The sequence below is a fragment of the Gigantopelta aegis genome, chromosome 3 (genome assembly GCF_016097555.1).
Source record: "Gigantopelta aegis isolate Gae_Host chromosome 3, Gae_host_genome, whole genome shotgun sequence".
Lineage (NCBI taxonomy): Eukaryota > Metazoa > Mollusca > Gastropoda > Neomphalida > Peltospiridae > Gigantopelta > Gigantopelta aegis.
This window is the reverse complement of record NC_054701.1, coordinates 25,600,794-25,624,411: the sequence shown is the minus strand read 5'-3', so window position 1 is coordinate 25,624,411 and position 23,618 is coordinate 25,600,794. Positions and strand designations below refer to the sequence as shown.

Sequence of the window (23,618 nt, the reverse complement as noted above, 5' to 3'; positions counted from 1 at the left end):
CAATAAATCAATGTGCTCTAGTGGTGTCGTTAACAAAACAAAACAAATTTTGAACTCGATTTACTATCCTTATTTTATGTATACACGTCTAGCTATAACCACCGACGTTAAACACTGTCGTCGTGAAAGAGCGTTTATGAAAAAGAAAAAAAATATTTTAGTGATAAAAAAGTATGTTATGTAACGCTTTTAAATACACCAGCTAAATAACGTTTGGATCTGCACCCACCCATCCCCCCCGAGTATTACATATTATTTGAATGGCCCCTAATGGGATGTCATCAGCAATCCCCTTTGATGAATACTCTACGCCAAGTTTATAAGAATCCTTTCAAGGTGTGCAGGCCTACTGTCGTATATGTGGTAAAATTTGTATTTAACAATGATAGAATAAAATTAAATTAAAAATTAAAATTTCATGTAAAAAAAAACCCTAAATAATAATAATAATGAATAAATAAAAACCTTGCTGCTAATCGGTAAAAAATTAAGAAGATATCTTATTTTACTAAACCAAGTGCTACAGTACCATATGATTGACTTCTAATGAAGCAAGACGTAGTCCAGTAGTAAAGCGCTCACTTCATGCGCTGTCAGTTTGGGATTGATCCCCGTCAGTGGGCCCATTGGGCTATTTCTCGCACCAGTCGGTGCACCACGACTGGTATGATTATGGCTCAGTCATTGGAGCGCTCACCTGAGGTGCTTGCTTGGCAGGATCAAATTGCCTTGGTGGACCTATTCTCCAATTGTATTTTTTTCCCATTCCTTCTATTCTCCACAATTGATATATCAAAGGCTGTGGTACGTGTTGTTCCGTCTGTGGAAAAGTGCATATAAAAGGGTGTTGACCGCTTCCCCGAACATCAAATTACGGTACCATAAAAATTAAAATTTTTTGCCACCAATCCCGTCTTCCACCACGAACGCTCCACTAGATATGCAGGGGTGGATCCAGAGAAGGGGGTGGGGGGGGGGGGGGGGGGTTGTCACACATTTAAAAAGGGCAATTTGAGTTTGTCTAAGGCAAATGAGTGAGTCGAGCTCCTGAAATAAGCCATACAAAGGCAATCCTCAGTACACGGTAATATGTTTGGTTAACACTGACAGAGATACGTCTTTTTACAAGCTCATTTCTGACATTTGCATCATGTTAGTTTTATCAATCCAGTTGGAGCAGGCTCTGTTGACACGAGAAGAGGACTCTGTATGTCCCGTAGTGCCAGCCATGCCCGACTGGAGATGGTAGATCCTGGATAGCTTCAGTTGTTCGATGTACGAGGGAGATTTTCATTTGTTTGTCGCTTTTGACATTGGATGTCATCAGCATTGTTCCCAGATTTTTGTTATCCCAAACATGGCGCAAACTACCTTCTCACACGACTTCACATCATTCAGGGCGAAGTTTCTCCCAACTTTGCCAGTTTCTTTTGTAATAATTTGTATATCTTTAGCACAGGGAAGGCTTTCTTTTTACCAATGCCAGAGAAGGCACTAGTGGTGGCACAGCTAGCGAGTGTATGGAAATTAGACAGGACAGCAGACAATTGTGGTTCCAACCTTTCATTGACATGATGCACTAGTATATGACACGTGTCCTTTATACCTGTGCAAAAACATAACTCAGGACAGTTACCTTATGGATATGCAGACAGCAACATCTGTGTCGGAGGATTGTAGTACATGTACTACTTTTGTGTGATCTGTAGGTTGCATAGTACCAAAGAAGAGAGTTCCGTGTCAAAGTTCGACGTGCACCGTCAAATATTTACGAAGTAAAAGCAGCTGTGGGTGTGATTGGTAGTAATATGTGACATTGATTATTTGTGCAAATACTATTATCCATTGACAATAAATAAATACACTTTTATTTGTTATACAGTTGTTATGCAGTATATACCAGAGGTTGAAACTAATGCGGGGTACCCCCAAAAATGGAACTGCAATTTTCAGCAAAAATGACGGTTGCTATTGAAAACATTAATTAAATCTCTTAAATGATACGTGACCCCCCATTTTCTTGCAGGTAGATTAGATGTGAGGTGCCACCAGACCTGTCAACCTTTAGTCAAGAGAAAGCAGGAGGTGTGTGTTGAAAAAGCAGGAGATTTTGTCAAAAAGCAGGAGATTTTTTAAATTCACACCATTTAACCCAAAATCGCAAGATTTAAAAAAACCATTATTACAATAAGTTATATGAATACTATATAATGTCATATATACTTCTTAACCTTAGATCTTGGCATTAAAAAAAAAAATAAAAATAAAATTAAAACATTTTTTTTTTTTTTTTAGTTTAAATATTATGATTTAATACATATTTAAAAAAAAAAAAAAAATATTTTATCCAAAAATGTTAAGAACGTGAACAAGAAATAAAAAATTTAATTAGTACATTTACGGTATTACACTTACAGCCTTACAGGTTGCGTTACATTATCATTTGTGGTTAGTGTACCCAAGTACCAAAGACAAATTTATATAAATCTTATAAATTAATATTCAGTTTTTACTATAATGAGGAACGGTGGCGTGGTACTTATTTAAAATCATTATAATGATGCAATAAACATTGTATTTTTATTAATCATAAGTAAAACCTCATGACGGACATCGTGTGAAATACACCGGAATTATACCCATTTCCGTGAGTAACTTTATGTCAATGTCAATGTCAATGTCAAACACAACATTTTTTAATTGTACAAAAATAATTTCTTGAAGAGTACCCTTATAACCAACATTTTACTGCACAAACATACAAAATTAACTGACACAAGTATGTTTATACAGCTAATTGGTCTTTTCGTTGTCTTGCTGCGACATGTGATTTTAACAAGCATCGTGTGTATCGCTGTCAACTCTGAGTCTGGCAGTTCAGATTCGTCATAGTTGCATTATGTAATCCACTGGGAAGACATTTTACAATTCAGAGGTGTTATTAGAACTAAATTGGATATTTTTTTATATTTTTTATATGCAACACTGAATGTCAATACACAGCCTGTTGAATTAGCGGCAACACGCTTCGTAGCCATTACGATGACAAAAAACATTATAATAACACGTCATTTTATAAACTCCATGTGCTTTTTAAACAATATAAATAGGCTATCCCACAATTCTCACTTTGGCAAAGGTTAAACAGTCGGGACAATTCGGCCTGTTGCATTCTCAGAAACCGAAAGTAGTCGACATTTTCCGAATGAGAAAAAAAAGGTAGAGTTACTTCCCTTATGTTATTTTGACCAAAGAGGATCGATTTTTTTTATGCTTACAAAAAATGTCATTTAACAGGAGAAACTGTCTCCCGCACAGGTGCAAGGAGATTTGATCAAATACAGGGAGACTCCCGCGGAATCAGGGAGGGTTGACAGGTCTGGGTGCCACACTTTCTGTTGCTGTACTTCCTGGGTGTGTTGAAACGCTGCTTATATCAGTTTTATTAGTAAACCGTTAACGTTAACATTATCGGCAATAGGAATTGATTGGTCTATTAGAACCTGTAGAGACATAAGAGTGCAGGAGAGATGAACTTTTATCATTTGGACAGTAGCCATATCAACTTCAACTTCAACTTCCTTCTCCGGGAGGCGGGACGTAGCCCAGTGGTTAAGCGCTCACCTAGTGCGCGGTCGGTCTAGGATCGATCCCCGTCGGTGGTATGTGCTATCCTGTCTAGGAAATGGTGTATATAAAAAATCCCTTACTACTCATGAAAAAATGTAGCGGGTTTCCTCTCTATGACTGTCACAATAACCAAATGTTTGACATCCAGTAGCTGATGGTTAATAAATCAATGTGCTCAAGTGTTGTTGTTAAACAAAACAAACTTATTCCTTCTCCAGTTCGTCAAGCAAAACACTCTTGGTATAGTTTCTAAGACTTTCATCAGAATGCGCCGAAGCGTATGCCACAGACAAGATTTCATATGTTAATACTTATTTTAAATTTATATCTGTTTTTTGTTTGTTTGTTTTTTGTGTTTTTTGCCGCAATGACAAGTCGTCTGAAAAGCTCCCTGTCAGTGTTGATGGTTTGAATTTTCCAAAAAAAATTGCCTAAATTAGTTTCTTCTGTGACATATTTTGTAAATGTTTTCAGTTTTAAATGTGGCAAAGTGTCCCAAAAGCTTTTTTTGTGTCAATGTTCAGCCTCTCTTGCATTTAGTTCACCATGTGATCTCTACCAATAAGTCTGGCACAAACAGGAGTGTGTGTCAAATCACTTGGTACAACAACTACGGTTGCAATGTTAATGAGTGGAAGACATTCATCACTGTCTGGAATCACAAATGGGCGTGTCATTAGTTCTGATGTAAAGACAGACAGAAACGTTTGCAAATCAGCATCATCCTTCCTCGGGCGCTGGGATCTTAATTCCTTTTGTGTACCACATAGTTATGTGTTATGCAAATCACACATCAGTTTCATGGCAGTTGCTTAACTGCCGTCTCATGACTAGTGAGAAACCATGAATCCAAGGCTCTTGGTTTTTGTGTGATTCCAGTTATCCCACCATGCTTCTTTGAATCAATGTAACCGATTGCTCCAGAGCCATATCTGACTAATCTAAACTTTACTGAATGGGTTGGCTTGCAGGACTGATATAGTGATTACCTTTGGTCATGAATCTGGGGATGTGTGTGGGGAAGTTAGTTCATGTTTGTGAGCTATGTTGGTAGCATAGTTAGGTATGTCCATAGACTAGAAGTATGGTGCCATTTCAGCAGTAGGAGACAAGTGCATCAGTCAGTTACCAGTTCTTTCCTCTCGAATGAACCCAAGTAAAATCTGTACCATCTCAGTGTACGAGATTTTGAGCTTGATTCAGTTTTATATGAGGTAACCACTTTCAGCAATACATTCAAAGTAAAGTAAAGTAAAGTTTGTTTTATTTAACGACGCCACTAGAGCACATTGATTTTTAATCTTATCATCGGCTATTGGACGTCAAACATATGGTCATTCTGACAGTGTTTTTAGAGGAAACCCGCTGTCGCCACATAGGCTACTCTTCTTTACGACAGGCAGCAAGGGATCTTTTATTTGCGCTTCCCACAGGCAGGATAGCACAAACCATGGCCTTTGTTGAACCAGTTATGGATCACTGGTCGGTGCAAGTGGTTTTACACCTACCCATTGAGCCTTGCGGAGCACTCACTCAGGGTTTGGAGTCGGTATGTCTTTAGTCAAGTCCACGAATTTGTGTATGCTATTATACACTAGACCTGGACGATATTGAAATTTGAGGTTCGGTATCGATATCGGTATTTTGGGGGTGATTTACCTCGGTATCGGTACGGTACTCGGTATTGACACAATACCGATAGCGAGCACTATTTTCGGTATACTCGGCTTTAAATGCATGCCTTTGTTATGGCTCACCCGCTAATTTCATCTAAATACAATTAAATTCCGTACATAAGGCTCTCGTCTGATTTATAACAACCCATTTTGAGTTCGTCAGATATATTATTTGTGTTTTCCGGGAAATATATTTCAATACCGAAATTTCGGTATTTTGATCGGTACAGTAAATCGGTATTGACATAATACCGATACCGAACGGTATATACGGTATACCGCCCAGCTCTATTATACACTACTTTCAAAACTGTTTCTGCACTTGTAGATTTTATTGCTGAGATATTTCTCTTGTGTGGCATCTAGTATGTTCTCGTGCTCTTCATTGTTTGTGACCCATTTTGAAAATAACTGCCATTGTAGGCGTAACACTGTGTGTATAATCAGTCTGTGTATAGTGTACCGCTGTCATATGTGTTGGATTCAATAAGGATATTTTCTAGACTCGAGTCTTCAAAGAGTTTCCATTTAACTGCTAATTAGTTTAAGGCGATGTGGAAGCCACCCATACTAACCACCGTGTCTTTGAAATCTTCTGCATAACGCCACTGTAGTGTCTTTGCTTTCATGTAAATGTCAAGTCAAATGTAAACAGAATCTGTTTCCCAAAAAGTATTTGTCATTGCCTGTATTGGCTTCCTGACTGTGTACACAGTACTGAATTCAGCTAGAGATCCTTACCGGCCTCGGTGGCGCAGTGGTTAAGCCACCAGACTACAGGCTGGTAGGTACAAGGTTCGCAGCCCGGTACCGGCTCCAACCAAAAGCGAGTTGCTGTTCCAGATGTATGATGTATTGAGCTATATCAATCAAGATATTATTTAATATGATTAGAAAATTATAAAAAAAAATGTAAAAAAATTATATACCGGTATATTTTCCATTTAAAAATAGTCCCCTGAAAAACAGAACCAGCTGAATTCGTTTCGGGAATTTCCGTAAGATTTGATCCGTGACGTCATGAAGGGAACTCCTTTCGATAGTCCGCGCCATTGTTCATTGCTTCTTATGTGTTTATTATGGTTAAACGGCGTGTTGGTGGCGGCTGTAGCAATACAAAAACCGATAAATTTAGTCTTCACACATTTCCTAGTAATGTTGCTGTGAGAAAGCTGTGTGTGAATTTGATTAAAACAACGTGGAAATACTGGACAGGAAGAAAATGCCGGAGACCGTTGTTGCGATTCATCCTAACTGGCTTGTCGGCTTAAGCGAGATATGGGAATACCATGTGTTATGGCTTTTAAAAAAAGATACCGTACCAACAATTTTTCTGCGACACAAAACAAATGACAACAAGCCGACGCCATCCACACCGAAACGACCTTGGGGTGCATATCGTCAATGTCCCAAATTGCGTTATGCTTTCAACTCCGGTCAGTTTGTTTTCTCATGCACAGTTCGTGCAATCATCGAGATCCGATTTGTTGTCGTTTGCATCTCGTTCATTTGTGAGATTTTTCTTTACAGTTCGTGAACATTAAAACAATAAAGTACAGACAAGTAAGTATCTATAGCCTAGTCCGTCCCATCCTACAAAAATGTAGGGGGTTTTTTTAAAAAAAAAAAAGAAGAAAATACATTAAATTAATTTTACTATACCTTCCCACAGAGAAAACCTTTTTTCATACTATGGAATGTGCTATAAGTTATTTATTTCTGAGCAGACTGTTTTCACAACTGCACACAAAAAAATAGTATTGTTTTGTTATTTCCAAAACACTTACTTTTTTTTTTTACGTCAAACTAAACTGAAATTATTCACACAAAAAAACATCTTCATAGATGGATGGGACGGACTAAAAGTCGTTTTTGTTTATTTTTTTAAATTAAAATAAGTTATTTATTTCTGAGCAGACTGTTTTCACAACTGCACACAAAAAATAGTATTGTTTTGTTATTTCCAAAACACTTTTACTCTTTTTTTTTTACGTCAAACTAAACTGAAATTATTCACAAAAAAACCCCATCTTCATAGAGGGATGGGACGGACTAAAAGTCATTTTTGTTTATTTCTTGAAATTACCGATATCGGGTCCACTTGACTCGTAGAATTCAAGAGTTATTTATTGTCTTTTCTACTACATCACAAGTATTAGAATATACAGTGTAGCAAAATAATTCGCACGAAAAGCTAAAGAACAAAACAAGAATAAAAGTTGTAAATTAGTGGTAAGTTGTCTCCACGACCTTTTTCATCATCATCTGTCAGGCCGGTGGTTCGTCGTAAGATGTTCCAGGTTCAAACTGATAAGGCATTATTTGTTGTGTTGCACAAATATTAGTCCAGTCGTCATTACTACACTATTCATCATCGAAAGAAGAATCGCATGATCAATGAGCTTGGCAGTCGCTGTCGGTCCCACTTTCGCTTGCGCTGGAAGTCATCTCGTGGTAGGTTTCAGTGAAGCGCGTTCCCTTCGTGACGTCACGGCTATTTACAGGCAAATGTTTTTACCGAGAATTTTACTCGGTCGTTTCCGGCAGTGTTCTACGGGAGTGATGTTTTAATACTTTTAGGGGGCATTTTCGTAATTATTGATTTTACCTATCGGTGTAAAATATTATTGAAATGAATTAAGAAAGCATTTAATTATGGAATTTGAAATTTTAGTGTATGGTCTGGCACAGCACTTTAAGGGCTCAATGGGTAGGTGTAAGGCCACTACACCCTCTTCTCTCTCACTAACCACTGACCAACTAACAACTAACCTACTGTGCCGGACAGACAGCCCAGATCGCTGAGGTGTGTGCCTAGGACAGCGTGCTTGAACCTTAATTGGATATAAGCACGAACATAAGTTGAAATGAATGAATGGAGATCCTGGAATCATAGCACAGTAGCCAATTTGTGTAAGAGATGGATTAGGCTTAGGTTTTTACAGACTTTGTGGTATCTTGGATTCAAACAATGACAAAATATGTCTGCATTAACAAGTGGATGTGTTGATTGAATTCCTGACACCTTAAAACCCCATAGTTGAAATAAGAATTTTTCTTTTAGTGGCCATTTTGGTGGCCATCTTGGATTTTAATGATCAAGCAATATATATTGCAGTTAGTTAGACGTTCATACATGAATTGCATAACCCATAAAAAGACACTTACATCAATAGTTTTGATCTAGTTCATGTAGGATGACAACAAATCCAATATTCACAGTCTGGAAGCCATATTGGCAGCCACCTTGGAGTTAAATGGTGGTGCAACGTGATTAAGATAGGTAGTTCAAAATGAATCCCAATCCACATAAAACACAGTAATATACTTCAAAACTGAAAAAAAAAAAAAAAAAAAAAAAAAACGTTTGGGTACTAAATTGCAAGGTTTTGTACTCTGTTGCCGCACTATTTTATCGCTGTAGCTAATTAGTGATACCACAGTTTGGAAGTACTACCAGTCCTAAAATATTCCTAGGACCATGCTAAAATTAGACCAACTACCAAACTTTCTGAATACTAGTAATTGGGGTGCTACGACAATATTTTTAACCTGGTGTCAGAAAGAAATGTTTTATTTAACGACGCACTCAACACATTTTATTTACGGTTATATGGCGTCAGACATATGGTTAAGGACCACACAGATTTTGAGAGGAAACCCGCTGTCGCCACTACATGGTCTACTCTTCCGATTAGCAGCAAGGGATCTTTTATTTGCGCTTCCCACAGGCAGGATAGCACAAACCATGGCCTTTGTTGAACCAGTTATGGATCACTGGTCGGTGCAAGTGGTTTACACCTACCCATTGAGCTTTGCGGAGCACTCACTCAGGGTTTGGAATCGGTATCTGGATTAAAAATCCCATGCCTCGACTGGGATCCGAACCCAGTACCTACCAGTCTGTAGACCGATGGCCTACCACGACGCCACCGAGGCCGGTCCCTGGTGTCAGCTCCTGGACTAAATAGCCGATCTCTATTTTTGTACTTGGCTGTCGTTAAACATTCATTCATTCATTCATTCATTCATGCATTCATGCATTCATTAATTCATTCACGCATTCACTCACACATTCATTCATTCATTTACTCATTCATTCATTCATTCATGCATTCCCAAAGTAAGCAAGTAGTGAGGTTGGGAGTAGGCTCCCCCCCCTCCCCCCCCCAAAAAAAAAAAGATGCCTAGATATGCATTTTCAAAGCAATCTATGTTTTGCTGTATATTGTTCATGATGAATTAAAAATACACCAGTCCCAAAACCATAAAGTCATTTAAAAAAAACCCCAGTTCAAACGGTACCCTGTGATCTCCCTTCGCCCCCTCCTGAATTTGCCAATGGTACGGCCTTGATAACCGCAATACTGACGGCGGAAATGTCGCATTAAACATTTACTGCCACTTCAAAACGTGATTGATGCACGTGCTACTTCCTCGTCAAGTAATGTTTCCATCAAGACGTAACCGAGATATAAATGCGCGTATTGATAGCATATATATATATATATAATAAATAATAATTTTAAAAAACCCTTCTCACACGAACGTCGTTCCAGCCAGTGCACTACGACTGGTATATCATCGACCGTGGTATGTGCTATCCTACCTGTGGGATGGTGCTTATAAAAGATCCCTTGCTACTACTGGAAAAATGTAGCGGGTTTTCTCTTCGAGACTACATGTCAAAATTACCAAATGTCTGACATCCTATAGCCGATGATTAATAAAACAATGTGCTCTAGTGGTGTTGTTGAAGAAAACTAACTTTTGTCTCATACGAAAGTTGTTTTTTGTTGTTAGAATTATGAGAAATGCATTTTGGGGTATTGCAAAAACCTGGATGACCAGAACCACTTCAGGAATAGGAAAATTCTAAATAATAAAATGTATGTACTTCTAATTTACAATATCAAAAACGTCTTTAATAGGGTAAAATACGTCATAGCGTTTAAAAACTCTGTCACTTACACACACACACACACACACACACACACACACACACACACACACACAATAATATGGCAATATATTCGCAGAAACCTTTTTTCCGTGAGTAGGACAATATCATGGCTTCGATTTCATATCATATTTAGGGCGCGAGAAGTAGCCCAGTGGTAAAGTGCTCGCTTGATGTGCGGTCGGTTTGGGATCAATCCCCGTTACTGGGCCCATTGGGCTATTTCTCGCTACAGCCAGTGCACCACGACTGGTTATCAAACGCCGTTGTATGTACTACCCTGTCTGTGGGATGGTGCATATAAAAGATCCCTTGCTGCTAATCGAAAAGAGTAGCTCACGAAGTGACGACAGCGGGTTTCCTCTCTCAATATCTGTGTGGTCCTTAACCATATGTATAACGCCATATAACCGTAAATAAAATGTGTTGAGTGCGTCGTTAAATAAACCATTTCCTTCTTTTCATATTATATTTATGTTTTGAGTAAAATTTCAAATACTTTACAAGTGGCACACTCTTGGTACGAAATCAAATGGTAGTATATCTCCAGTAGTCGTTAGAAACGTACTAGGCCTGCGATAATGGACCACTGGGTTTGGTGAAGGGGGGGGGGGGGGGGGGGGGGGGGGGGGGAACGGAGGGGGCATAGGCGTACGGACTTTTTGTAGGGCCAGACAGGTTTTTGGCCGGATTAAACAAAAATGCCTGAATTTGAATAACAACATTTATTCACATTAGCATTACTACCAAACAGCTATATAGGATTGCAAACGAATCGCTACGCATCTTTACATGGATTACAACTGATTTTGCGGTAGAATGATGGAAATAAATGGTAAAAAGGTTTCAGGTTATCACATTTTGAACCCCCCCCCCCCCCCCCCCCGTCTCGTATGCTTATTGTGTGTGTGTGTGTGTGTGTGTGTGTGTGTGCGTGTGTGTTGGAGAACAGTAATACGGCATTTTTATTTATTTGGGGGAGGGGTAGCCCGAGTAGGCCTACTCTGACCGTAAGAGAGCAAGACGGACGTAGTTATGACGCTCTCATTACGGCCAGAGAAAACTGTATATCAAAACTGCGCAATCTGTGCCAACTAAACATTCCCGCTCTAATACAACAATCCTGTTTGACGTTAAATACCGTTACATCAATCATTTTCCAATTCGCCGATAACAAGTATTTGACACATTAATCACTAATACACACACTACAGGAGAAACCCGACAGCACCCTACCCCCTTTCAATAATATTCCGGTTAAATACGTAGGTGCTCATGGGCGCACGGGTTCTCAATTGTGTAGGGAACAGGCTGATTTTCGCCCAAATTAAACGAAAATGCCCGAATCTGGATAATATCGTGTGGGTGTTTTTTCATATTGGCATTACTGCCAAATAGCTGTATAAAGTTGCAAACGAATCACTTCACATTTTCACATGAATAATTCTGCGGGTAAAATAAAGGAAATGCATGGTAATTATATCCCAGGTTAGCACATTATGCCCAAACAGCTCTATCGTTTTTGCCCGAATTTGAGAATTTGCTCCAGCACCAGGGGAACAGATGCCTCCCCTAAACCTCGTACGCTTATGTACGTGTTCTCGGGTTTCTTCCCATAATGTGTGCATTAGTGACTAATAAGTCAAATATTTGTTATCAACTAGTTAGAACGAGGAAAACCCAATCAGCTGAATTACAATCTTGAATGCAACATTCCTATTGTAGCCAAAACTTTCAAAAATGGCTTCCTTATAAAGGGCCAGCATTTTTGTATGTCTGGAAAAACGAGTACGATATGGAGTGGATACTGGGCGCACAATACTACTTTATGCCGTATTGTGGTTGGAATGGGGGTATGCTACCCGATCAGGCCTTTTTCTCCCACCATCTTTCACATTTACCTGTGAGCCACAACTCTTGTATGGGTATCCCCCACGCCCACCCATCCCCCCACTCCTCCGAATATATAATCCTGGCTAAGCCGGATTTGTATTAATCTTGCATTTTAATGCCAAGCTGTTTGACAATGTCTACGTTTGCGACAGCTGGTGTTACATAATTTGCCAACGAACTGGTCGTGTCCACTTGTTATGAAATGTCCAGTGGGGCAGGATATACGCAACTTTTGCTAACACCCGATTATTGCTACGACAGTGATTCACGAGAGCATGCCATCACAGCTGTACCTATTCTAATGAGCTACCCTGTGCCTGTGCCAGTTTTGATTTAGTAAACTAGTCTGGGAGCGACTGCACTCTTTGTAGCGATGCAATAGAGGTACATAGAATCAACCACCATTTTGACAAATGTCCGTTCGACTCTGCATTCTGCAGAGATACGGCCCTGATCATGCTTTACTGTTTTATTGTTCAGATTTGAAGGGAAAGCCCATTTCACTGCGTCTAATTTCATACAAGGTACCAATTAAACATCATGCATACTGGTATATATAGCTACAACACAACAAAGAAAAATATGTTGTAAAATATTTATTAAGTGTGGTAAATAAATATGTTCTGCCAAGAAAACGACCAAAATGTTAATACATGACAGTGCCTGCACTGCAAAATAAAGCTCGTTGTTCATAGTTCAAACTGTTCACCTGTACAAGTGACTTAAATAACACTGTACGTGACGGAGTTTGCCCATTTGTACCCAGTAGATTTTTACAATTATACCTGCTGGCTTTAACTAGCGAGATTTGGGTAATCCTTTTGACTAGTGTGATTTTGGTAATCCTTTTGACTAGTGTGATTTGGGTAATCTTTTGACTAGTGTGATTTGGGTAATCTTTTGACTAGTGTGATTTGGGTAATCGTCGACTAGTGTTATTTGGGTAATAAACGTTTTGTATATATTTTACGTTTTTTTTTTGGGAGGACGATTTTAAGTTTGTCAACTGGCCTATGGATGGTCGGTCGACTTTGCAACACGATGCCCAATACCATAGGATTAGGCGTACTGTATACGCATATTATTCATCAAATGTGAGTGAGATTTCTGTAAACATTTAAGCTTCATAGGTCGACACAGATTGTAATGTAAAGGACGACACCGTCTTTGACTATTGCACGTTGTATTTATATCACAATATCTTCACCAAGTCTCTCAATCTCTCTAACGAAGAACTCCATGTCTTCGAAGTCTGTGGCGGAGTTCTGCAGCACCAATCTGAAGAAATTTACCAAGTCTTTCTGTGGCTGATACGTGATCATCATGGAGCCCGCTTTGATCATTCGCTCTTTGATGATTGGAGCAACTTTGTGCAGCTTGGCCCAGAACTCGGGACCTTCCGCCATGTTTTGGAGGGATGGTGGGATGTACCAGAAGCAGACGTTCGTAAGTTCGGGATCCTGAACGACCAGTTGAAAGCCTTCGCGCTGTTTCAGCATGTCCACGAAGTATTTCGTGTTGTCCAGAAGATGGTCAACGTGATGCTCGAAACCTTCACTACCCTGGAAAAATTAAAAGACAAAGCCACTTGTAAATACATATCTACTTATTTATTGACAACTGTATCGCCGAGAAAACAAAATCGGATATTTTTAACCCCCCCCCCCCCCCCCCCCCACTATAACCCAAATTAATTTTCTCATAACCTATTGTAAGCAACATTCAGTAACACTCAAGAAAAATAATAATTCAATAGTGAAATTTCAATAGCGGCAATAATAAACATTCATAAAAAACACTATTCAATAATTTAAAGTTATAATATTTCAATTATTAATAAATCCATACATATGCAGTTTAACTAAGAACTGTAAATCAAAATTGGTTTAGCCAACAAAAGGACAGATTTTAAACGTCAGATGCATTATACAATACGGTTGGTTATACAAGGTGTCCTTTATATACAGTTAACTAAAACCAGGTAACGGTTTTTTTATAACCAGGTAAAGGTTTCTTTATAGACAAGCGCTTATTAAGCAATATTCACAACTGGACAAAGGCCGTGGTACGTGCTTTCCTGTCTATGGGAAAGTGCTTATAAAAGATGCTGCATTAGGAAAATGTAGCAGGTTTCCTCTGTTAACTATGAGTCAGAATTACCAAATGCTTGACATCCAGTAGCCGATGTTTAATTCATCAATGTGCTCTAGTGGTGTTGTTAAACAAAAGAAACTTTTTTGTTTGATTATGCAACATCAACTGCACCACTAAAATCAGGTCAACATCATTACTTTGTTTCCTTGTTTTCGTGCTTATATCCAATTAAGGTTCAAATACGCTGTCCTGGGCACACACCTCAGCTACCTGGGCGGTCTGCTGGGACAGTAGGTTAGTTGTTAGTTGGTTAGTGGTTTGTGAGAGAGAGAGGGTGTAATGGCCTTACACCTACCCACTGAACCCTTAAGAACTCGCTCTGGGCTGGAGCCGGTACCGGGCTGCGAACCCTGTACCTACCAGTCCGATGGCTTAACCGCTGCGCCACCGAGGCCAGTAACATCATTACGGAAATAGTCAATTGCGATTATTCAAAACCAATGACATCGACCCACCTTTGCTTTCCACATGAGCCAGAACTTGAGGACATCCACCTTCCTTCCACACTGAAACGTCTTGTCGCCAGTGTCGTATGATATGTCGTAGAACTTGTCCTTCTGGAACAGGTACTTGGCCTCCGCCCTGTGCACGTCTTTCAGCAGACCGTCATGGCGGCAGAGGATCACGGAGCACTGCTGGGGAACGCCCAGGAGTTTATGGGGGTTCCAGGTCACAGAGTCCGCCCGCTCGACGCCCGCCATCAGATGTCTGTGTTTCTTGGACATTAGGACCCCGCCTCCCCAAGCACTGTCAACATGCAGCCACAAGCCGTACTTAGCACAGATGTCGGCCAGGGCGTTAATGGGGTCGAATGCGCCATACACCGTCGTTCCTTCAGTTGCCACGACGACAAATGGTCTTGCTCCCTGGAAAATAATAAAATGAAATAAAATTTAAAACAGAATACGTATGTTAAAAATCCTCTTTATTATTAATTTTGCAATGCAAAAAATAAAATTTATACATTAATACTTATTTTTAATTTACTGAAGAATACTTCACTGCATGATAGCCAATAGAGCCAACTATTTATAAGGCAAGATTAAGCCATTCAGAATAAATGCCAAACGTTACTGGAGGGGGTGGGGAATCTGGGCTGGTCTTCAACCTACCAATACCCTTTAAACAAATATAGGATCTGAAAAAATCAGGGAAATTTACCACCCCCACCCCACATAACCTGGGGTTCTGTTCCATGCAACTACAACACAAACATCCCCAATAAAAACTCCGATTTACACACATGGCATTCAGTAGGTTTAATAACCAACAATCTAAACCTACCCGTTCTTTCGTTTCGATGATCTGCCTCTCCAGGTCTGCAGGAATCATCTTCCCCACCTCGTCAGTCTTGACGCATCTCACGTTGTCTTCTCCCAGCCCCATCAGACAGCCAGCTTTCTTAATGGAGTAATGAGACAGCTCGGACGTGTACACGACCAGTTCAGGGATGCCAAAGAGTCCCTTCTTCTTCACCTCTGGGAAGGCCTTGTGTCTGGCGCAGCTGATGGCCATGATGTTGGCGATGGATCCGCCAGGCGCAAAGATTCCATCCCCGGTGTTGAAACCAACGTATTCTCGCATCTTGTTCAGAAGAGCCTCTTCCATGACCGTGAAGACCGGCGCCACCTCGTAGGTGTACTGACTGGTGTTGAGTGCGTCCGTCACCAGCTGGCCTGCCAGGCCGTAAGGGTCCAGGCTGGAGAAGAGCTGGTTGACGAACCGCGGGTGCCCGGTCTTGACGCTGAACTTGATGACGTCTTTCAGCCGATGCAGAAGCTGCTCATGACTCTCGCCCTTGGCGGTGGGTTCCAGGTCCAACAGGTCGGCCAGCTCCTCTGGAGCGACCCATTCGTTGACCTTCTTCGTCCTGTCTCCGACCTTAGCCACGACGTCCTTCATTATCAGCTTGAAAGTGTCTTCAAGGAACTTGTTGTGGTTGTTGGGAAAAGTCCGGTAATTGGCGGACCCCTTCACTCGAGCAGGCCGTGCGACACCGATGCAGTCGCTCAAGTCCAGTTCGTCTGGCGTGTCCTCGTCCGAAGCGGCACTTGACGATGGTTCCTGCAGACCGCTGTCCTCCGAACCCTCGCTCTCGTCGTCGGGGACATCGCTCAGGTCCTCGTTCGATCGGGTTACCTCCCTTTTGAGTAGGAAGTTCTTCATCTTCAAGTGTAGACGCTGGGCTGCATCTTCTGATTCTGCAAATGGTTAAAAGAATATTTTTTTAAAATCATCTACAAACGAAACGTAGGCCTACCAAAACATGAGGATTTTAACGTAAAAAGGACATATAAGACCGACGAGTTTACAGGCAACAAACACCTTCCTATAGCATAGAGTAATTGTAAAAAAAGGTTAATGTTTGTTTTGTTTAACGATACCACTAGAGTACATTCAACAATCAATCATCGGCTACTGAACGTCAACCATTTGGTAGTTTTTAGTCGGAGAAGAAACCTGCTACATTTTGTTTCCATTAGTAGCGAGGGATGTTTAATATGCACCATCCCAGGAACAGGATAGCACATTATCATAACACGGCCTTTGATATACCAGTCGTGGTGTACTGGCTAGAACGAGAAATACCGACGGGGATCGATCCTAGCACTTTACCCCTGGGCTACTAATTGTAAAAAGGCGCCCACCAGTTTACTGAAGTGATAGGATCAATAGGGATCATCGATATTGTAACTTATGTTATTTTGGATCCTGTAAGTGGAGAGTGCAACATAGCTCGAGTTGTTTCTGTTATTTGACTGACAGGGTGATCGCATTCATCACATTGCGCTCACCATAAGTTTTTAAAACCTATAATTAAAAAAAAAAAAATTAACGACACCACTAGAGCACATTGATTTATTAATCATCGGCTATTGGATGCCAAACATATGGCCATTTTGACAGTCATAGAGAGGAAACCCGCTACATTTTTCCAGTAGTAACAAGGGATCTTTTATGTGCACCATCACACAAACAGGATAGCACACACCACGGTATTTGATATACCAGTCGTGGTGCACTGGCTGGAACGAGAAATAGCCCAATGGGTCCACCGACGGGGATCGATCCTAGACCGATCGCACACCAGGCGAGCGTTTTACCACTGGGCTACGTCCCGCCCCTTTAAAACCTATGACGCAAGCAACATAAAAACCGAGTTATTCACTTCCAGGAACGGATATTTTTGGGGGTGGGGGTTGAGCCATACACCCCCACCCATTTAGCGGCTAATTGCACCATACCAACCACATATTTTGGGCCAGACAATGTTCTAGTCAGCTATTGTTCAAGGGAGCTCGGGATTTTTTCTTCTGTCCCACCCTTCACAACATTCTGAGTATGTCCCCAAGACTCGTGCCACTAAAAAAAAAGTTTTAAAAACGATAAACAGGCCCGCAGGATTCGGGGGAGGGGGATTTCTGTACCCATCGGCACTTATGGACGAAAATCTCCAATCTAATTAAAATTAGCTCCACTATTACATGTGGATCTAACACCAGCCAGTTGGAGCTCATGTCCACCAATCAAAACCTTACTTGCAGAATCCTGCCAGTGATTTAAAACTAACAACACTGCGTAGTCCCCAATGTCCAGGTAACATTTCGTCTGTAAATAATAATTTAAATATTGACCAATCACACTTCGCCTTTTATAACGTTATTTGGGGGCATACAAATTCTAAAAATATCGGGCGAGTCTATTTTAGTGGCCGCAGTACAGCGAACCATACCAATACGTACACGGGTTATCAGTCTTCAGTTTTACATTACAAATTATTTAGTTTATAAAATAAAACATGTTTTAAGGCATTCGTAATTCACACGAAACATGTCGTATACCCTCAGGATAATTCGGAATGTTTTCAAATTATTTTTAAATTACTGGCAGGATTCTGCAAGTAAGTTTTTGATTGGTGGACATGAGCTCCAACTGGCTGGTGTTAGATCCACATGTAATAGTGGAGCTAATTTTAATTAGATATGGAAAATCTCCTACTTTATAAACAAAGATTTATTCTTTTCTTCTACTCCGGTTTTCTTTCATATTATTTTGTATATATAACAAATTTCCTTCCAGTCGTGACTGGTTATCCTTGACATGAGGCTGGTAGGTACAGGATTCGCAGCCCGGTACCGGCTCCCACCCAAAGCGAGTTTTAACGACTCAATGGGTAGGTGCAAGACCACTGCATCGTCTTCTCTCACACTAACCACTAACCCACTGTCCTGGACAGACAGCCCAGACAGCCCAGACAGCTGTGGTGTGTGCCCAGGACAGCCTGCTTGAACCTTAATTGGATATAAGCACGAAAATAAAGTTGAAATAATAATAAATAATGTTGAGGCAGGTATGTGTCTCCCATCTGGCTGTGCATAATCATCCCGTATGCTTTTCAAAATTGTCATTCAAAAATTGTTATTTTCTTTTATTTGAAGGAAGGAAATGTTTTATTTAACGACGCACTCAACACATTTTATTTACGGTTATATGGCGTCGGACATATGGTTAAGGACCACACAGATATTGAGAGGAAACCCGCTGTCGCCACTTCATGGGCTACTCTTTTCGATTAGCAGCAAGCGATCTTTTTATATGCATCATCCCACCTACAGAATAATACATACCACGGCCTTTGATGTACCAGTCGTGGTGCACGATTCGAGCGAGAAATGGCTCAATGGGCCCACCGACGGGGATCGATCCCAGACTGACCACGTATCGAGCGAGTGTTTTACCACTGGGTTACGTCCCGCTCCTTTTATTTGAGGCCATCAGACATTGGCGTACCCAGGATTTTATACTGGGGGAGGGAACACCCACCAGTGTACTGTGTTATGGGGAGACATACAAATATAACAGGTAGTACAGGGGGGAAAAGACGAGAAGACCCTTTGTTCCCCCACCCAGCTACGCCTGCGTCACTAGAAGATAAATTAGCAAATTGTTCTAACAGGCCCGTACGCAGGATTTTTAATGGGTGGGTGCGAATTGCTCATGATGGGACCAATCGACATACAAATAACCTCTCAAAACAACAACGATTACTAACATTATTTAAATTTAATAGAGAAAAGTGGACCTTTAGTAATTTGGGGGGGGGGTGCGCACAGACCCGTCGCACCCCCCCCCCCCCCCCCCTGCGTACGGGCCTGTCTAATATGGTATATTAACCTCCCCCCACCCCCGTTGGTCAGACATAGAATCATCCCATGCAGAACGTAGTCCAGGTAATGCGTAATAGAATGTAACTATTTCATTGCAAGCTGTATCAATCGAATTCCTCGGTAAAACTGCCGCGGTTGCCGCGAGCGACAAAGCACAGTTACGTGAACCCACGCACCCATCAATCAACGACGGCTTACGCCATAATGAATAACCCCCATGAATTCACCTTCATATCTAACCCGTGTAATACTAAAAGCTTATATATACCACGTCCGTGGAACAGTATCTAATCGTTAACTTTATTGTTTGTTTCATAAGAATTAAAGACGCGCTCGGCCCAGCACACAGGCTAGGTCGCATTCACCAAATACCAATGACGTTAGCAGATGACCACAGGTTCGGCGAGTTCAAGCTAACCTAGAAGCGGTACTTTTGCCCAATCCCCAGTCGCTAAATATAACGCTCTGACGCACAAGCCGGCTCGAGGTAAAAACAGCTGATTTGTCAGTGCGCGTCTTGTCGACCATTTAACAAAGGATTTATCGATTTTACTGGATTTCTTTTTCTGTGGGAGTAAAATATCCAGATGGATTCGCTGCTAGAACACCGGTACTTTATTTTAGAAGAACAGAACACTGAAATATATTTTTTAAAATTGGGCAAAAATCAAGCAAGCACACAAATCTACACATTTTACTTTAATGACCATAAACTAAAACGATTGTTAAGTTCCATTTCACAAGCTTGATGTTTCGTTATATTAGATGTTTAGATACGGCTTGTGTCTGTATCGATATACGTTTTATCTAATATTTAATTTTGATTACCGTATCTCTCATTTACATGCAATTCTTTTTACGTCTAACCGAAGGACACAACTAATAAACTACACCACTGATAAACTACACCACAGGAATATACTGTTTAAAATAAAGATATGTAACGAGACTTTTTTTGTCAAATAAAAACACGTGGGGTAAGCCTACCATAAAAATAATTTTAAAAAAGGAAAAGAAAAAAAAGATGAAATAACTGATCGAATAATATGTTTGTATCATGTAGTATTATATCATTTGTCACAATACTCATGTCACAAATATCACACGCACAGCAACAGAGATTGAATAGTACAATATTAAAACATTTTTTTTTCAAAACGTAAATGGTTACAATGAAACAAATTTACAGACTACCCTAGTCTTTAGAACATAAAAATTAAAGGAAATAAGAAAAAAGAGAAGAGATTTTTTTTTAAAGAAAGAATTATAAAAAATAAAAAGAATGAAATATACATTTAAAAAACAAAAAAACAACTGAAATATATGAAAATTAAATGACTTACCGATAATGTCGATATTTTGGCCGGTTGATTCAACCTTAATGCATGATTCTGTTTCCATCCTTGATAATCGGCGTCCACTAAACAAACTTGAGGCGTGTAATCTTCAATCTTGTTACTCTTTCTGTCCATCGATAGAAATGAGGCAGATTTACCGATTCTTTCTATTTTATTCATCCTCTCACGGATCCCGATAATTCTATGAGAACAAAATTTCCATGTAGGAAATACGTAAATTTCCACATTGAGTGTTTCCTGGAAATTTTCCATGAAGGTGAAGGACGTCAGGCAAGTCTACAGAATTTCGTAATAGCTCACGGAAAACACAGAAAGCTTGATTTGTGTACCAATTCCCGGCATTCATTACGACACTAAGCCGCTCCAAGTGTCACGGGGTTATTTGTGTTGTTTGCCCAGGGCGGTCAATTATCGAAATGTTGATTCTTTTTTAAACAATTTTACCAAGGTATTTACAAAACAAACACAGCCTAGTTAAAATATTTTAAATGCTTTCAGACAGCTTGCAAATTAAAATAATACCAATATGTAACAGTAACTATTATTATGTTTGTCTTTACCGTATACCCGAGTATGTTAATATCCACCCCCCCCCCCGCAAAAAAAAAGAAGAGTAAATTAAAAAAAAAAAAAAAAAAATTAATTCAGCATATCAGAATATCTTTTTTTTATCCCTTCAATATTGTCGTATAAATTACCCCCGCCCCCCCCCCCAATTTAAAAAAAAAAAATATTATTAAAAAAAAACCCTAACCTTTTAATTTTACTTGAAAAGTGAAAGTGACGCCTAAAGAGGAGTTTAATTTGATATATATATATATATATGTGTATATTCTTTTATTGGCGACTTTACGAGGGTCGAGCTTCCTCCCATCCCCCGGCCCCAGCCAATGCCCCACTACTGGTATATTAAAGGCCGTGGTATGTGCTGCTTTGGCTTTGGGAAAGTTTATTTTAAAAAGATCCCTGTCTGCTAATGGAAAAATGTTGCGGGTTTTATCCATGTCAGAATTATCAAATGTTTGATACCCAGAAGCCGATTATTAATTAATGAGGTGTCGTTAAACAAAATTTAAAAATATTGTTTGTATAAGCTGTACCCCCACCTCCCAGCCCCAAACAAACAACAACAATAAATAACTAACAAACAAATGTTGCATCCATCACAGTATATTATTTATGTTTTAAGATTTTTACTTTTTAATGTTATGGCGATGTTCATACGTATTAGTCTGAGACAAGGTAACATCAGACGTTAACACGAACACTCCTATATATTAATGTCCGTCTCTTAGTAACGAAACTACAGGTGTGTCCACCTGTACAGGACTGCGAACCGCGACCCATTTCTGAACTGTAAGTTGAAGGTTTTTAGACGATTAGGATAGGTCTTGTTTTGACAACCGCGAAGAACTATGGCCTCCTTTGTGAACATCCGGATGCATCGACTTCTCGTCCCCCCCCCCCCCCCCATCCCTCCCACGCCTTTTGACGTAAGAAAAAGAACGGGACATTCGCTTAACGATACCTCAGCACATTTTAAACTACGTCTGTTTGGAAGAAGTGTTTTTTTTATTTAACGACGCACTCAACACATTTTATTTACAGTTATATGGCGTCAGACATATGGTTAAGGACCACACAGATTTTTTTTAGAGGAAACCCGCTGTCGCCACATAGGCTACTCTTTTACGACAGGCAGCAAGGGATCTTTTATTTGCGCTTCCCACAGGCAGGATAGCACAAACCATGGCCTTTGTTGACCAGTTATGGATCACTGGTCGGTGCAAGTGGTTTACACCTACCCATTGAGCCTTGCGGAGCACTCACTCAAGGTTTGGAGTCGATATCTGGATTAAAAATCCCATGCCTCGACTGGGATCCGAACCCAGTACCTACCAGCCTGTAGACCGATGGCCTGCCACGACGCCACCGAGGCCGGTTACGTCTGTTTGGTGTCTATCGATATTTGGGGGAGAGAGAGAGAGAGAGAGAGAGACAGACAGACAGACAGACAGAGGGGAGAGAGAGGGGAGGGAGGGAGAGAGGACGGAAAGGAAAGAGAGATAGAGAGAGAGAAAGAGAGAGGGGAAGAGAGAGAGGACAGAAAGGAAAGGAGAGAGAAAGAGAGAGAAGGAGAGACAGGACGGAAAGGAAAGGAAAGAGAGAGAGAAAGAAAGAAAGAGAGAGAAGAGGGAGAACGAAAAGAAAAGGAGAGAGAGTATGTGTGAGAGAGAGAGAGAAAGAGAGAGAGAGAGAGAGAGAGAGAGGAGGAAGAGAGAGGCAGGACGGAAAGGAAAGGAAAAGAAAGGAGAGAGAGTGAGAGAGAGAGAGAGTGTGTGTGTGTGAGAGAGAGAGATAGAGAGAGAGGGAGAGAGGGGGGGGAGAGAGAGGACGGAAAGGAAAGAGAAAGAGAGAGAGGAGGGAGGACGGAAAGAAAAGGAGAGAGCATGTGAGAGAGAGAGAGAGAGAGAGAGAGAGAGAGAGAGAGAGAGAGAGAGAGAGAGAGAGAGAGAGAGAGAGGAGTGGGGGGTTAAACTCCAACCGCCATACAGTCCACTCAGTCCGAAAACCAGCGAGGGATCTTTTATATGCACTTTCCCACAGACAAGGCAGTACATGCCACGACCTTAGATGGCCAGTTATGGAGCACTGTTTGGGGTGTGTGCAAATGTTTGTCGGTGAACATCGAACTCTGACAGGGAACCATCTATATTAGGATCAAATGGCACTTAGTAATTTTAAGCTACTGTCTTAACAGGGACGTAGACTAGTGACT

At 40.5% G+C, this 23,618-nt stretch overlaps 1 protein-coding gene across 1 annotated transcript; it reads right to left on the bottom strand.

The window, feature by feature from the left end:
• Positions 1–12,740: 12,740 nt before the first annotated feature.
• On the bottom strand, positions 12,741–21,021 carry LOC121367759 (cysteine sulfinic acid decarboxylase-like). Its single transcript, XM_041492110.1, has 4 exons — positions 20,825–21,021; positions 15,598–16,514; positions 14,769–15,179; positions 12,741–13,721 (listed from the first exon to the last, which is right to left on the bottom strand). Exons 1-4 carry the CDS (start codon positions 20,880–20,882, stop codon positions 13,347–13,349), a joined length of 1,761 nt encoding a protein of 586 aa, XP_041348044.1. The 5' UTR covers positions 20,883–21,021; the 3' UTR covers positions 12,741–13,346.
• Positions 21,022–23,618: the final 2,597 nt, after the last annotated feature.